Genomic DNA, 18,029 nt, shown 5'->3' with positions numbered 1-18,029 from the left:
ACATATGTGCATAGATGAACCAATGATTTAAAAAATATGTCTGATTTTGAAATCTTAGACCTGATTTAAATATTTTAATTAGGATCTTTAGCTCAAAGAAACTTCTGGAGAAGAGCGAATTTCAGCTGTGAAATGCACACAATTCTTTTCTAACACTGGAAACATCTGAGTTAGTGCTGCAGCCTTCCCCTCTTGCCCTTCCTCAGCTGCTGCTTCTGTCTACACCTGCCCCTCTTCAATAAACTCTAGCCCAAGTCCTCCCTTCAAGGCTATGCTGAACTGTCACCTCTCCCCAGAAGCTTCCCCAGTTCCTTGGTCACAACAAATGCCTCCCCCTCCCTTAGCCTCTTGATGGGCCTCACTACTGGTCTGGCAACTGAGGGGTACAGGGTCTACACTCTGTTCTGCTGCACAGAGACTAAGAGCACGCATGGCCTTCAGAGCCACGCTACCAGGGTTCGAGTCCCAGCTCCACCATTCTCTTGCTGCAAGATCCTGGGCAAATTCCTTAATCTCCCATGCCTCTGGTTCTTCATCTGTACCTTGGGGATGAAAACTGTACTCTTACCTGATAGCATTAGGCGGGATAACGAAAGAGCTGAGAATGGTGCTTGGCATATAGTGAGTGTTATGTAAAAGTGAGCTATTATTAGTTTTCTGTGCGAGCATTGTACTAGTCACTGCCATGCAGATCTCTTGTCATCTCTCCTCAGCCTCTACCGCCCCGTTTCACACATCTGTCGTAGAGAACTTTTCTAGTACTGATCATGGGTCTTCAATAGCTCCCCATTGCCTTTAGATCAGTGCTTAAGAGAATGGGTTCTATTTGTCTGGGTCCAAATACCCTACCAGGCGTGTGTCTTTGGACAAGGTACTTAACCTCTTAGTGACTTAAACTGTCTTCATTTGGAAAATGGAGATGTTAATAATACCTCATAGGGTTGCTGTGAGGAGGGAGTAGGTACATGAATGTAAAACACTAACCAACTATTTTATACTTGATAGGTGTTCCAAGATGTTAGCTATCACTGTCGTTAGAGTACGTGCTCAGTAAACATTTGCTGGATTGAACTAGATCTATTCCAGGCTATGTATGTCAAGCAGAAAAAACAAAAAAAAAAAAACAAAAACAACAACAACAAAAAAAACCCCCCACAAACAACCACAGACACACACAAAAGCAAAAACAAAACAAACAAAAAACGGATGTAGCTTTGTAGGAAACTGTGGCTAAGTCTTCCCTGTTAGAATGGCATCAGATCAGCCCCGCCCTCTCTCCCTCCCTCCCCCTTCCATCCTTCCCCTTTTCTTCCTCACACATGCAGAATTCTAAGATCTGCCTTAAACTTGGCTATGCATTATTCACTGGCCATCTGTATTTTCCTTCTTTTGAACAGTGAAAAGGCCCGTGTCATTTATCTCTTAAAGCTGCTTCTTGCTGAATGCACATATGTCCATTAGTGGTGACTTTGGATGGAATGGTGTTTGTAGAGGCCCATCTCAAACGAGCCCCATTTAATGTGAGCTGTGACTTCCCAAGCCTGCTCCTCATTAGCGGTTCCTCCTTATTTCTTCCCATAGTTCAGACATAAGATGCAGCTGAAAACACTTTTTACCAAGCCTCTACTGAGGTGGTTGCAAAACGGAGCATGCAAGCCTGGTATGAGGGAAGGAGAGGAGCTTGGCAGAGGCACCAAAGAGGAAAAACAGGTACCACATTTCCTGGATTCCCCGATGAGTTTTTCCTTTTCCCACTTCAGTGTTTGTGAAATCGGAATGTGTCTTAAGTCCCTGCATGAATTTTGAGCCGTGTGTCTCCCCTCCTCCCCAAGCTGAAAAGTTGCTATTGAATTGATGGTACATTTTAAAAGTGAGGAAATGTGGCACTTTTGAATGGAAAAAAAAAAAAAAGGTGCCTAAAGGTAAGAAAGACTGCATTAACTTTTGAGAAAAATGCAGCAAGCCAGCTTAGAGGTGTGCAGGGGATAAGACAGTTCTTAACCACAGGGAGGGACAAGATGTCTGAACAATCTGTGGCCCTGCTGTCCTTGGCCAGGCAGAGCCCTGGCTAGCTCGGCATCGGCACCTTCTCCTGGCAATAACTCAGTCCGAGCATAAACACCATGAGTGTGTCCCAACCCACTGCTATAGGTGCTGGTGGGGAAGGAACTGCAAGATACTGCTTCTCTTTCTTCTGACCGAGAACCACTACTGTTCTTTGAGCTTCTTTAAAGGCACTGTATTACATTTGGGAGTAGAAGCGGTTGTGGAAATATACAGTTATTTTCTTCTGGTAAATCCAAGTGCCAGTTATTAAATAATTAGTTAAGGAATCCAGCAAGAACTTACTGAGTTGTATTATGGGCCTGGCCCATGTTGGGCACTCTGTGTACACTGTAAAGGGATTGTCTGGGCAGCGCTTATGAGGCAGCTACGGTAATTCGGCCCCATTTCCCAGCCCCAGAGACTGAGGCTCAGAGAAGAGTGACTCCACCCAATTCACACAGGTAGGAACTGAAGCCGTAGGCACAGAGATCCCCCAGTCTGTCTACTCCAGAGCTTTTTTCTGCCCCTTGCACTGCCTCACACCATTCAACACGGCTTCAACTTGCTTTCGTTTCCTCAAGGAGAAAATCAAGGGCCCCCATGATGTGGTGGCAGAGTCAGGACTAGAATCTGGGCCTGTGACTCCCAGCCCAAGCCTCTTTTTACTACTTGTGTCAAAGCTTTTGGGAGCACAAAAAGCCATCAGGAGAGTGGCGAAAAAAATCAAGGCTCTCCCTAGTGATAGCTTCTTCTTTTTTTCATGCTTACTAGATGCAATGAAGTTGTGAACTCCACTCTGGGTCACCACCTCCCGTGAGGACAACCAAGGCAGACAGTCTGCAGCCAGATTTCATCACTGTGATTTCCCTAAAGCTCAAAGATCAACTCCTACCAGGGATTACTTGATGAACGCAGACGAGAAGGGTCTTTTCTCTGTGGAAGCCTAGAGAAGGCACGGACTGTTCTCACCTGAGCTTCAGGGAGGACTTCTCCATGCCTAGGTCCCTTTCGTGGTTAGGCATAATCATTATTGTCCTTTGTCCTCACCCACACCAGTGTGAGAGCAAGCCTTTAACCTGGGAGCCATTAGAATGGAGGAATAGTGAGGGCATCTGGATTAGCAGCTAGTGGACTGTCGACCCTTTGTTCTCATGATGATGGGATGAGACAAGGGACTGTCACTCTGAGGCTTCTGGGAGAGAATATACAGGACTCGGGCTGGTGTGTTTTGCACATTCGAATGCAACACAGAGAGAAATCAGTTGTAATGCTCTGCTACTAAAGCTGCCCGGCTCTAGTAGCAGCTTGTTTCTGGTATCATCCTCTTCCAAAGGGGTCTCTTCACCCCCCCTGCCTCAAAGTCCCCACGCCTCGCACCCGGCTTACCTTGCAGCAGTGTATAGAAGGCACCGGAAGCAGACAGGTTGGTGGTTATGGTGACATCATCCTTGCTGGAGGTCTCTACCTGGACATGCACTGAGCTGTCTGTATCGCTTCGGAAACTGCTCACCTGGCCAGTGGGGAAGGTCACATTTGTCAGGCGGCCAAAGCTGTCATACCTGAAAACCAAGGGGTGGCTCTGAGTAACGGAAATAAAATGGTGCCATGGCCGGAACTTGGCGCGTTCCACCTGGTGCCACAGTTTTGCACGTTCTGCTTTTCTCTCTGGTTAGAGACATTGCCGTGTCTCCTACACCTCCTTGCACACAGTTGCCAGGAAGGGGCTCCACTGGTTGACATCTGACCGCAGGCAGAGGACTTACCTCTCTGAGTCTTCCTCTGCTAATTCTATAAAGCAGAGATGACAGCCCCTGCCCTGCCTCCCTCCCAGGATTACTGCGAGGAACCTGCGGCAGGGGCCTGTGGCTACAAACTTATACCCACCCATGTGGTGTGACAAGATGGCGGCCATCTGAGGCTGCTGACCCAAAGTCTTAAAGCCAGGGCACTCCCAGAGGTGACAGGGTCAAACTTGATGCTTGAATAACCCTCTCAAAACCCAGAGAAATGGTTATACAGGCTTTTCCTGAACACCACAAGAGATGGGCCTTCCTACAAAGCTACGGACCCTGGGGAAAGGGGGCTCTGAATTCAAACCAGGACTCTGCTCCCCCATAAGGAGGCTAAACAGACGAGCTCTTGCAACCTCTTCCCGTCTAGATTTCACGTCAGGCACCAAGCAGCTACGCATATATCTGCAGTTGTCAGGACTCACAGCTTTGCTCTGCTGGCATCTTTTTGAAGCATCACAATTGAATCTTAATTCCCTTTTCCATCTCTGATAATAATAAAAGAAATGCCTACCATTACTGAACACCCACAACATATCAGGCATAGTGCTTTTCATACATCCTTTCCCTTAATCCTTGCTACTAGTCTAAACGGTATAAATGATGTCCTTTTTGGAGGAGGTTCAGAAAAGTGGAGTCACCTGCTCAAGGTCACACAGATAATAAGTGTGGTGGAGTCAAAAGTCAAAGTCAGATTTATCTGCTTCCAGGGTCCCACTTGCTTCTCTGCCTCGAGTGAGCATTTCTGTAGCGTCCGTTTGCAAACATCTGTTGGTGTGCTCTACCTGCGGCAAAGTGGCTGGGAGATGGTAGGGAGTAGGCTTTTAACACTCAGTTACAGTTTTTAATTGCGGGAGGCTGAAGTGCAAAAAGGTAGGTATAATAGCCTTTTTGCACCTGTGTGCGAATGGGAAAAATCTTCGTCCAGATGTTAGTGTTTCTGACTTCTAGTCGTACTGAAGCTCACATGCAAGTTCAGTTTTGTGTCTCCCTGGTGGACTCTTCCCCCTGCTTTGCTCTCACTATTGCCGTGAAGCTGGCCTCTGGGCCCCGAGGGATTTGATGGCTGGCGAAATGAAAGGCTCCAGAGTTCAGCTCAGTCCTGGCTCTTCCCATGATCCTCCAGCTGCACCTGGCTTCCTGATGCCTCGGGTGCTGCTGCTTCAACCGCTTCAGGTGAGACTTGGGAGGTGAGACCAGATAGGTGTTTGCTGAGCAATTTTTTGCCCAAGGTCAGATATAGGTGCTGCATGGATTCTGCCCTCTACCAACTCTTTCTGTCCCTGTGCCTGGTACTAACCGTGGGACTCTTTACACTGAATGTCAACGGTCCCTGGCTGGGACAGTCTGCCACAGACAAAGGTGCTGGTTACATGAATTCACCCAGGTCCTTGATCCAAGACTAACTCTGGGGAAAATTGAATCTCTCGGTTGCTGAGGCCCAAGGAAGGGGGATGCAAGCGCTTTCCAGGATGGCAACAACACAGATCTGTACCACATACCTTGGGCTTGGTCTCAGCTGGGCAAGGGTGTGGGCTGTATCAGTCCTTGGGCTCTCCTATAGGTACCTTTGGCGCTTTGGAAAACTGTTTCTTGTCACGATTTCTCATTTTTCTTCCTTAGTACGGAGTCAGAGTCTTGTAAGAAAATGTCAGTCTGGCTTAGGGGAGGGTGACCATGTGGCTTAAAGCCCGGATTGGAGGGTCACAGGTGTAAGGTGCCCCTCAGAGCTGGGTGAGGAGGTGATTCTGAGACACTGCTGCTAGGAAGGAGGGTGAGTCTTGGGGTGAAGATCTGGAAGTTTGTCCTAAAGCCTCTCTCTCCTGGAGATGCTCTCAGAGCTCTGCTCCCTTTAACTCTAGGAGAGGCGGTTTTCTTTTCAACTCTTTGTGGCTGCTGGAAATTTGAATAGGAAGGGATTGTACAAAAATGTATGATTTTTAGAGTGGTTATCTCTGGGAAGTAGAATTACTGGTGGTATTTTATATCCCAAAGATCTTAAAATAATGACCATGGATTATTTTCATAATCAGCAAAGTGCTGTGATAACCCAAATACTGCCATGTACAGAGAAGTCATGAGCATGGCCATCTTGGGGGAAGAGGCCCTTTTAAATTACTGGCATTTGGGGCACCCAGGTGGCTCAGTCACTTAAGCATCTGACTTCAGCTCAGGTCATGATCTCATGGTTTGTGAGTTCAAGCCCCATGTCAGGCTCTGTGCTGACAGCTTGGAGCCTGGAGCCTGCTTCAGATTCTGTCTTCCTCTTTCTCTGCCCCTCCCCGACTTGTGCTCTGTCTCTCTCTCTCTCCCTCTCTCTCTTTCTCTCTCAAAAATAAACATTAAAAAATTTAAATTACTGGCATTTATGGAAGTCTCACATATAGGGCATCTGCCAACATCTATCTCCAGACCTTTACAGTAAATATTACTAGGGTACCCCAAATTTCTGAGCTCAAAATCAAGACCCACCCTGCTCCCACCCCAGAAACTGGCTCAGCCCTGGTCACTGTACTTATGTCTGTGGGCTATGAGTATTCTGAGTCTTGTCAGATCCTGAGTTACCTTAAATCGGCAGGAAGACCCATTTCAGTTCAATAGGTTTATGGGATGGATATGCTATTCTAGTCTGGTTCTCTGAACACCTGTTATCCATGTACATACTCTTTATTGAGACGACTTACTCAGACTATCTAATTTCCTGATCTAACTGGATACAAAAGATTTTATTACATCACGCAAGATACTTAGCAAGGAGTTTTAGGGGCGCCTGGGTGGCTCAGTCAGTTAAGTGTCCGGCTTCGGCTCAGGTCATGATCTTGGGGTTTGTGAGTTCGAGCCCTGCGTTGGGCTCTGTGCTGACAGCTCGGAGCCTGGAGCCTGCTTCAGATTCTGCGTCTCCCTCTCTCTCTGCCCCTCTCCTGCTCACACTCTCTCAAAAATGAATAAATGTTTTAAAAAAAGTTTTAGAGTCTTAAAAATAACAATTGATAGGGAGATCATGGATTAGGGGTCACATGTCACTTCAGTACTGCTTTAATATGGCCTTGCTCCAATGACACCACGTAAAGCTTTCCCTGGTTTCTCTCTTGTCCCTTCTCCCAGTAATACACTGGCAGAGCTGCATCGCAGAATGGGTCCCCTGCTCTGTAACAGCTCACGTACAAGCTGTCACCTGCTTCAGCCTGGGGTGCTTAAGTCAGGACAGGACTGTGGTGTCAGACAGGCTGGGAATGTTAGTTGAACAAATGAATGACTGCACAATTGGATACGTGAGGCCCCTTTGTTGCTCTGTGGGGAAGGGGAGACATGATTCATTTACATACACACTATCTCCTGTAGGACTTGACAGAGGCCTGATGCACAGTGGGTACCTGGCAAGCATCTGATGAACGCACACGAAGACGGAAACAGCTACTCTCACTAAATGATACTTCAGCAATCTCCATAGGCATCTCCCCAGAGCTCCGGTCTCCAAGACAGAAAGAGCCTTTGCATGAAGGCAGACAATTGTAATTATTATTGAAGGTAGCCTGTAATACATAATTAAATTGAGCTTGAAGAAGATACAATGAAAAGCCTCATGCCATCAAGATCTGGTTTTCATTTTATACGAGATGGCCGAAAACCAGTAATTTCCACTCCTTACATTTTCCATTAGAGGGACCGAATGTTTTAATTAAATGAACATCAAATAGAACAGCCAATTTATAGAATTTTCTTGTCTCTTATTCATTCATTTCAGTGCCTTCCAGAGCCTGGGAAATGCCACTGGATCTCCCTGCTGCCTGATCAATACCTGTGATTAGCCCATCAGAACACCGCTGTTTCTGGCTCTGCAGGGAAAAACTGGAGCTGCCCATCCGGGGAACCCTGAACACCTAAGTGCCACGCCCCCTCTGTGGAGCCCTTTCTCTTCCTGCTACAGAGCTGCTGACAGAAAGACAGCACCACTGGACAAGTTGGGACAGTTTTCCCCCCTCTCTGGATTCCAAGTGGCTGCTTCAAACCCTGGCCCTGCGATTGGGTGGCTTTGGGACAGTGGCTTAGTTCTGTCTGTTTTGGCTCTAAAGAACTGGCAAATTTCTTTCTTTCTAACCAAGAGGAAGGAACGTGTTAATATGGGAAAGTCCTTGGAGTCAGACGTTCTAGGCTTTGAATACAGGCTCTACACTTGCCAGCAATGAATGTTAACCCTAGAGGATGGGCACTCAGTTCTCTTTTCCTGTGAACCATCAACCCCCTACAAATGACATGATTTCAGGCAGGTTATATAACACAACCTCTGGGAGCTTCTGTTTTCTCCTCTATAAAATGAAGACAGTAACACCTGTCTCAGGAAGATACTGTGAAGTTCAAATAAGGTAACATGCTTAAAATGAAATGCAAATTTTTCATCAGGGCCTGCAGGACCACAGGAGACTGCCTTCCCCACCATGTCGACTCCCTGATGGGAGAAGGGACTTTGGTCGCAAATGTATCCCAGAACTTAGAAGAGTGCCTGGCATGTAGTCGATGTTCAATAAGTAAATGAACGTTGGCTGAAAGACCTACTCTTTCCTGCTTCTCTTTCCAATTTCACTTTGAACTCTACTCTTCCATACTTCCTGTGTTCCACTGCATCTGCTTCCATTCTCCAAACATGCCACGTTCAATCCAGGCTCGGAGTGCTCACACTTAGTGTTCCTTTTGCAGAGAATGCTCTTCCCTCCAATCTTTGTATGGCTAGTTCCTTTCATTACTCACATTTCAGTTCAAATGTTATCACTTCAGTCAGGCCTTCCTTTAAATAGATAGGTCCTCCCATCTTGGCCACATTTTCTGATTTTATTGTTTTCATTACATATTATCTTATTTATGTGTTTATCTGTCTCTTCCGACTATCATATAAGCTCTATGAGGACAGGGACCTTGTCTGTATTCTCATGCCTAGGAGACTATGCAGAATATAAAAGGCACTCAATACTTATTTCTTAGATGAATGAATGAATGAATGAATAATAAAGAGTAGATATTAGTACTGGCTTTTCAAGATATGGATTAAGAAAAACTAAGAATTTCTTCCCTTTCACCTCACCCCTTCCATATGAGGAAGGGAAAGTTCACAAATACCCATAGATTGATTACCTTTTAGGTACCAAGCACTATGCCTATAACCATCTTTGAGGTAGGCATTATTGTCATTTCACAATTGGTGAAGCTGAGGCTCAGAAAGAATAAATACCTTGTCTAAGATCACACAGCTACTTGAGGAATATAGATTCAAAGTCAAGTCTGTCTGTCTGACCTTAAAGTCTGTGTTCTTTCATCAAGCTTCCCATAAGTGATGCTGTTTCAGGGAAAAACCTTTGTGTTCATCACTATGTTATAGAAAACATTGTGTTTGGAAATCTCAAGTGGGTCAAGAAGACTGATAGTTTTCTGTTCAAGGTGTTTGCTTTGATATCACTGCAATTGAATTTGCCGTGATGCACCCCCCCCCCCCACACATTCAGGGGGTATGATGGAGATGGCCAGATGGTTGGCTTTTCATTATTTTTTTCCACTGACTTTTCTTCACTCCATTTTCCCAAAGCATCTTTGGAGAATGGGGAAAGAAAACACATAAAAGATTCATACAGTTGCTGTGAACTTGGCTCTCAGAAGAGGACCGCTAAAGGGTATCTTCACACACACTGCAAGGCTTTCTTCTTCACACTCAATATTTCACATCTCAAGCCACTTACTATGTTGCAGCTGGTGAGGAAAATGCCAAACTGCTTCTCTGATACTAACTTTTGCTGACTGGGATTTTTTAGTTGGAAAATAGAGATTTGATTTTTATGAATTTCATCTATGGCTGTTTCAAATGCCACCACTGTCAACGAGAGGAATTGGATACCATATCCTCTGTGAATAATTAGAATTCACAGCCCATGCACATGGATAGTTCCCTTGGCCTCAGGTTACTATAAAAGATGGCACTGCTACATCATTATCTTCTCCAAAACTGTACCAGAGCCAGGGTACTTTTTGGATTCTGCAATTAAAACTTATACTTGCTGCTAATTTCCTATAGAATTAAGTCCCACCAATGCATTTTAGCCTTGAGGATTTCTAACATCTGGTACACCCTACCGATGGTAGGTCTGATCTCTCACTGATGTTGTACCTGAAGCAGTGCATCTGGTGGAAAGGATTCAGGGAGATCTGTGATTGAATCCTGGCTCTGCCACTTGGGTGTATGAGGTCACAGAGCCAGTCAGTGTCTGTGCTGGTTATCCTCTCTCCCCTCAGATCCATTCTGTGCTTTTCTCTGTACCCAGAGGAGCTGACTACATCACTGCCCCTCCTCCCCACACCGTACTCCCCTGCTTTCTGGCTTGTTTCTGTTTGGATTCAGTCAATGGTAGGCATTGGCAAGAGACTGGATGTTAAGAGGAACCTTCCTTATTCCTGATCTACTTCAGTGCCACATTTCTAATAGCGGCTTCATCTGTCCATAATTATAATTTTTATGAGATAGCTACTTATTCACGGTTATATGGCTTCCACTGGGCTTCAGTAACAACATCCTATTTCTGCCCTGCCTTGCCCTTAAGCCTCAGGGTTGGTCAAGGTTGTTCACTGTTTTTAATGCCTGAGTGCCTCACCATTCTTTCTTGGTTCTCTTATCCCTGCCTATACATCTATACCTCTATAACATTTCTTTATGTGAAAGATATTTTTCCTGGGTATAGAAGTCTGGTTGCTTTTGTCCCCCTTTCAGCATTTCTGTCTTCTCGCTTGCATGGTTTCTGATGAGAAGTCTGCTGTAATTCTTATCTTTGTTCCTCTATATAAAATGCCTCCCCCTCCATCTGGTTTAAAGATTTTCTCTTTTTCTTTTGTATTTTGAATAGATGACTAAGGTGTGTGTGTGTGTGTGTGTGTGTGTGTGTGTGTGAACTTTGCTTGGTGTTTTCTGAACTTTTTGGGTCTGTGGTTTGGTGTCCATAATTACATTACTTCTCCAAATATTTCTTCTGCCTTGCTCTTTTGCTCTTCTCCTAGAATTCTAATTATGGGTGGTCCCTGACTTACGATGTTTTGTTATGAATTTTTGACTTAATTAAAAAAAGGTTTTTATTAACAAAAAATTTTTTTTTTGAAGGAGAGAAACAGAGTGCGAGCTGGGGAAGGGCAGAGAGAGTGGGAGACACAGAATCTGAAGCAGGCTCCAGCTCCGAGCTGTCAGGACAGAGCCCAACTGAGGGCTTGAACTCACAAGCTGTGAGATCATGACTTGAGCTGAAGTCGGACTCTTAACTGATTGAGACACTCAGGTGCCCTGATTTTTTGACTTTATGATAGTTCAAAAGTGATATGAACTCAGGAGAAACTGTACTTCGAATTATGAATTTTGATCTTCTCCCAGTCTAGTGATGTGACACCCTCTCGTGATGCTGGGCAGCAGGGAGACACAGCTCCCAGTCAGTCACCTGAATCACGAGGGTAAACATCCCATAATTGACAACCATTCTGCACCCATACAGCCATTTCTGTTTTTCACTTTCAGTACAGTATGTAATAAATTACATGAGATACTCAACACTTCACTATAAAATAGGCTTTGTATTAGATGCTTTTGCCCAACTGGAGACTATTGGAAATGTTCTGAGCACATCTAAGGTAGGCTAGGCTAAGCTATAATGTTTGGTAGGTTAGGTGTATTAAATTCATTGACTTAGAATATTTTCAACTTATGGTAAAGTCTGTCAGGAAGTGATCCCACTGTAAGTCGAGGAAGATCTCTATATGTGTATTAGACAAGCTGATAATGCCTAGCTTTTGGATGTCTGGGTTCTGTATCTTTTTTATTTCCACTATTTTTTTTCTCTTTATATTTCAGTTTGGGTAGTTTCTATTGACCCATCTTCTTCCTTCAGCTGTCTCCATCTACTGATAAGCCCATTAAAGGCATTCTTCATCTCTGGAACTTTTCATTTCTAGATGTTCATTTGATTTTTTTCTTACGGTTTCCACTTCTCTGCTGAAAATATCCATCTGATCTTTCATAGTGTTCACCTTTTCCATGAGATCTTTTAACGTTACGGTTATTTTAAATTCCCTGAAAGACAGCTTCAATGTCTGTGTCATATCTAAGTGTGGTTCTGATGATTCCTTTGTCTCTTGGGAGTGTGTTGTGTTTTCTAGCCTTTTTGTATGTTAAGTTGAAAGTGTGACATCTTGTGTACTACACTAGAAAATGAGGTAACAGGTTTTATGCCTGGAAATGAGTAGGAGCTTCCTTCTGCTAGGACTTTAGTGAAGGGGTTTGAGTTAATTTAGTTAGGATTTGGGCTGGCTTTGAAGTTTGATGTTTCTCTGGTTGACCTTAGTAGGCTTTAAGTTCCTCTAGTGATGTCTTGTGTTTAGGGAGCTAAACTAGTTTGTCAGACGACTTTTTTTTCTCAGTGTCAACTCCATCTTAAGCGTTAAAACCCCTTTCTGTGCTGTGCCTCAGGGAGGGTCTCTTTCCAGCCCTTATCCCTCTCTTACCTCATTCATGGTACCATTCTGCTTTCCATTGTTGTGTTTAGCTTATTAGCTAAACTATGGGGGTGGGTGGTGAGCATGAGAGTTCTCTCTCGTTTTAAGTAAGCCTCGGTCTTATGTAACCATGTGTTCCGAGTCTCAAAAATGTAGCCTCTTCAGTGAGTGCTCCTGCCCCCCGTCAGGCTGTAATTCTGGACCCATTGCCTATCCCCCTCCCCTCCTAACAGAAGTTAAAAATTTTTTTCTTCCCTTATTCAGCGGCAGTGGGTCTCCACCAGTGCCTAGGGAGGACAGTGGTGGCTGCCTTTCTCTCCACAGATGAAGGCTTTTGTTCCATATGGGAAATAAAGTGGGTTGGGATGGGAACAGAAGGCAGGACCTCCCAAGTTTACCACAGTAAACTTTTCTTTTCTTAGAGTTACCTGGTCAGGTACTACTCTTTTCTTAGAGTTACCTGGTCAGGCTGTGGAGAGAAATCATGGAGAGGATGTGGACTCTCTCACCCATTGTCTGCAGCCTCTAAGGGCTTCAAGCTCTCTTGTCAGTTTACACTTAGCCTTCATAAATCTGCCAAACCACCCTAGCTGATCTCTTGTGACCAGCTGTGTTAACCCCAGGTAAGCTAGTGCTCACATCTCGGCTTTCTCTTCAGGAGTCTCTCTCCCTGGATTTGGTTAGGTGGTTGCCCTGTGACCTTAGAGAAGTTTAAGAAAAACTCATGAATTTGCCATTTGCCTGGCTTATTCCTACTGTTAAGTTTGGGAATGATATACTTTCTAGCTCTTACATCCTCCAGTGAAACCCTTAAGCCAAGTGTCATTACTTGAACCACTTGAATTCTATGTCCTGCTGGGCACACAGATAATGCTGGAGCTGGGATTTGATACTCTTATCGCTACAGCCTATTTTTCCTCCCTTCTTTATTTCCCTTCCCTGTATTTACATTTCATTCATAAAATATTTACTGAGCACCTACTAGGTGGCAAGCCCTAAGCCTGATACAGAGACAAATTAGTATTTAGTGTGAGCATAACTATGACAGAAGCTGTCACAGGGCACCATGGGATACCAGAGCCACTTACCCCTGTTAAACTTAGGAAAGCTGGCTGCTCATACCCACCCAGCAAGCGAATTTTGGAACCTGCCTCGTGCTCATGAGGCCGTTCTCTTAGCCACTGAATGCCATCTGGCCAGGAGCCCAAGTCTGAAATTAATGATACCACACATTGGAGATGAGGATTGCATTACAGAGTTCTTTGAGGTTTTCTGCCAGCAGACCTGTAGGCTGATGAGAGGAAAGTAACCTTCATTCCCCAGAACTGTGAACTCCTAAGTCGACTTGCTCTGAAGTGTGTTGTGTTTATGATAGATGCATTATTTAATCTGTTGAAAGGATCAATAAAGCCAACTTAAAACTTGTTTCAGTAATAGCCTGTGCTACAGGCAAGCCTGGGCTGATTTTTAAAAAAAATATTAGAGCATTTGGGTTGGAATCCACTAAACTGCCTCATGGAGCTAAAAGCAGAAAATTCACTAGAGCAATGGTGCATTGGCAAAATCTTTCAAAATGTGTGTTAAGAAACACCACAATAATGATAATACTGCATCTTTACTTCTTGAGAGCTTCACGGTTTACAAGCATTTTTTACCTTTAGTGTTTGTTTAGTTTTTTTGATCCCCATAATGACCCTGAAATGGGGTAAGGGAGGCATGATTTCTGTCTGGTTGAAACCTAGGTCTGGAAACCAGTCAGCCAGCCCCTGAGTCAAAGGGCTAATATTCAGTGAAAACAGGTATCTGGGACCTTTGCTTTGTTCACAGTCTGAGCTGAACCATTTTTTCATGACCCACTCTGCATGCCTTTTTTCAGCCCATTTTGGATATTCTTATGGACCTGACCCCTTCCTAGTTCTGCCTTGATCTCTCAGACTCCACCCTTGATTCTGCTCCCCTGCTATGAACTTTAATTCCCACCTACTTTCGTCACAACTTTTGTTTGCTCCCTTGACTAGTTTACTTGCAGCTGTTCCTGGGTAATACCTTTCATGCCTGAATAATATTTCTGCAATTACTGGTACATCCACTTGTATTGCTTGAAGTGACGTCGTCGGTGATGATGATGATGATGCTGGTGGTGGTGACAGCAGCAGCAGTTCTCAGTTGATTCCTTATGGTGAGTAAGACCCTGAGTTTTCCGTATTTTATCTCATTGAAATTTTGAACCTCAGACCATCCCATGAAATAGTACTATTTTTATCCCTACCATACAGATAAGTCACAAAGAACTTAGGTGAACCTAGTCGGGGTGGATGAAAGGACATGGATTTGTGTTCTGGCTCTGCAGTGTACTCCCTGTGTAATTTTAGACTGCTCCCTAATCTCTCTGCGTTCCTAATCCCTCAGTTTGTTCATTGGTAACAAAATGGCGGATGATTAATTTCTCTGGTCTGAGGTTGCTGGGCATAGGAAGTTGAAAAAGATCCTGGCACACAGTGGGGATGTCAAGATAAGTTTCTCTCTTAATTTTAGGGCTTTTATCTTCAATTCACAGGGGATTCTTGGGAATTCCAAATGCCATTTTATAAAAAGTGATTATCCTACCTTTTTCTTCTTCATAAAACAACTGTGGCTATATATTCCATCAAGGGAGACAGGGAGCAGGGAATGGGATCCTTTCTGGTGGAGGTGTAGGAAATGGTTATAGATTTCAGGGTTGGTGGAGATTAATGGTTGCAGTGATGTGTAAACATTCAGTTTGGGATCTGAAGGAGTGACCTTGGGAACTGAGTGCTCCCCTTTGCTCTGACAAAGAAACCCCTGTGTTGGCTAAATAATGTAGAAGAGATTTCCATTGGGCAATGGAGGGAAATTGAATTATTTAGTGTATTTCCCTTTCAATGAGTTAATCAAGATAATTGCTGTTTTCCTGGATCTTTGTCTTTCTTTGTAATTAACAAGGCCCGGGTTTGGAGACAGGAATTTAGCCAGTGAACTTTGTACAAATTGCTGTGACATTTTTTTGGGTGCAAATTGTACTGAAAAATCTATTACAAAGCCTTTTCCTCTGGATTCCAGGACTGTGAGAAACTGATGCTTGAACAAGCTTGAGAAAAATTTACAGTTCAAGGATTTAAGTTCATTTGGGATTAACAAACTCAGCAGGGGACAGCAGGGCAGGGCTGAAAGCACAGGAGCTCTGGCATCAGACAGACCCCAGTTCTGCCACATTCTCACTGTCTAACAGAGAGCCTCTCTGAGCTTTAGTTTCTACTTCTATAAAACGGATACTATTGTTCATTTTCCAGAGCTGTTGTGAGGATTAAATGCAATAATGTGGTTCCTAGCCCATATCTGGTGCTACTTAGATTTTTTAAAGCTTCCGGCCACCAACCCCTGCCCCCCTCCGCCCCCAAGATCTCAGCCTTGTAGCAAAACGAGAAGGTACAAAATCCATTCATTAAAATAGCTCAAAGAGGAAGACCTCAGATACATATGTATTTGATTTGACTAGGATTGGAATAAGCCGAACTTCTGGTTTTCTGGCTACACCACTTAAGTAGTGCTACCCTGGAGGAGGGGAAGGGAAGTGAGCCCCTGGGGGTGGGTGGCACGACCATAACATATAGTGATGCAATAGCGCCACTCTGAGGGGGGAAGCAGTAAAATTATACCAAGAGACACAGGAGCAGATCAAAGAACAGTTTACAATCACTTTGGGCAGGGGCAAAGGGTTCTGGCCTCACTTTCTACATAATATGCAATTGTGGCTGTTCCTTATTAAGGATCTCGACTCATAAAGAGAAAGGTTTCATTATGTTCATATAACGGGTTTGAGAAGGGAGGCATGGAAAGCATTTGTTAAGTTCCACCCCAAATGGTTAAAATGAAAACAAATATTTTTTTGAAACTTGACGATGTGAGCTTTGATTACGTGGAAAATTCATCTACATGGAACCGTTCTTTCTCCCATTGCCATTATTTCTGGACAGGAATCATATGAAGATGTTAGCGCTCTGCGGTTTTTATCTACATTACTTCCCTATGTGCTATGCTGGGCAGGTATTTCCATTGTACAGATGTGGCAACTGAGGCCTAGAGGGATGCAAGCCCAACTCTTCTAATGTCAAAGTTCATGCCTTTTCCACTACATCGTGTTGCTTTCTAGGAGCAATCGTCTGGAATATGAACACGCAGAACATATTGTAGGCAATAATGGTTTGCATCCCAAATTCTGAGCGAAAACAAAATATATCCAAAAACTTTCATTCCATTGACTCACCTCTAATCGTACAATACATCTCATGAAACAAGATCATCAAGTGGCCTTGTTGTGATACTTACTCGTAAAATGTTGTCCATCCATTTTCATTGCTTTTGGTTGCCAGAAGGCCAGAGTTGCCATGGTATGTCATCATGGCCAACTCATGTCCTTGCGTGGTCACACTCTTGAGTGCACTGTTGGTGCCCATGGTCACCCAGTACACCTGGCCATCTGGGACCACCAGCCAGAGGGGCATCCCGGTAGAGTCCCGGCGGACGTTCACCATGTTGCCGTTGTTGTCTGTGATGAGTGTGACATCACCATCCCCAGTGTAGGTGAAGTTGTACAGGTAATCTCCTGTGGGCAGACTCTGCGTGTACAGATGCTTTCCACTGGTATCAAACAGGTAGAGCTCCTGGTCGATTGGTGAGGACAGCTCATACATGTTCTGGGTGTTGAGGAAAGGCTTGTTCTTCCTGATAAACCTAATTCGGATATTCCCCAGGTCAGCCACATAAAGTTCCCCGTCGGCACACACAGCCAAGGAAGATGGGGTATTCAGCTTTGCATCCTTGGCGTAGCCATCATCTCCAGAGAAACAGTCACAGTTGGCATCATTTTTACAATCACAGCCACTGGGGGCTCCAGCAACCAGCGAGATCTCTCCGCTAGTGGTGACCTGCCTGATGCGGTTGGTCTTCTTCTCATCGGTCTCAGCAATGTACAGGACCCCATTGTGTGAGACGGCCAAGGCCGTGGCAGACTCCAGGGTTGCGTGGATGGCCACCTTGCTCAGCAGGAAGTGGTCGATGCCGGGGACCTGGCAGTGCATGGGTCTCCCAGCGACAATGCGCACCTGGTGGTTTTCAGAGATTTGCAGGACCACATTGTTGTCAAGGACGTAGAGAGAGTTGTCCATCGGGTTGATAGCTAAGTCTGTGGGCCACTCCAGGCGAACCTGACAATGGAGACACCGATACTCAGACGCCTGGCAAGGTGTTCACCACTTATCGTCCCACAGCCCATATAGCTTGTAATAATGTCCCAAGTGCCTTCACACGCAGTCCTGCCTGATCTCACAGTGGCTTGTCATCAACAATGGAGGTCAAACCCCTTGATCTGAGTGAAACCATGCAAAAGCTGCCCCCAAGACACCTGATGGTCTCCATTAGACTCCCAAAATATGAAGAAGGGAATAAAAAGGAAAAAAAAAAAAAAAGAAACATAAAAAGTAAACAAGAGATAGACTTGGGAGCCAGACAGGTCTAGGTTCAGATCCTCGCCCCACCATTATGACCTTTGGCAAATTACTTTGCCTCTCTGAGCCTCAATATTCATTATCCGTAAAACAGGACTGACGATACCACAGAGTGCTTAACCTATCGTAAGTGCTCAAATAATGACAGCTAATGTTA

General features: G+C 44.6%; 1 protein-coding gene across 8 annotated transcripts in view; it reads right to left on the bottom strand.

The window, feature by feature from the left end:
* Positions 1-18,029, bottom strand: part of TENM4 (teneurin transmembrane protein 4) — a 748,341-nt gene that overhangs the window by 22,076 nt on the left and 708,236 nt on the right. For all 8 annotated transcript variants that reach the window (XM_043580116.1, XM_043580117.1, XM_043580115.1 and 5 more), the window contains 2 exons: positions 16,695-17,572; positions 3,433-3,605 (listed from right to left, as the gene is read on the bottom strand). In XM_043580116.1, coding sequence (XP_043436051.1) covers positions 3,433-3,605; positions 16,695-17,572 — 1,051 coding nt within the window. The remainder of the gene's footprint in view (positions 1-3,432; positions 3,606-16,694; positions 17,573-18,029) is intronic.

Source organism: Prionailurus bengalensis, chromosome D1 (genome assembly GCF_016509475.1).
Source record: "Prionailurus bengalensis isolate Pbe53 chromosome D1, Fcat_Pben_1.1_paternal_pri, whole genome shotgun sequence".
Lineage (NCBI taxonomy): Eukaryota > Metazoa > Chordata > Mammalia > Carnivora > Felidae > Prionailurus > Prionailurus bengalensis.
This window is presented reverse-complemented; position numbering and strand designations above follow the sequence as displayed.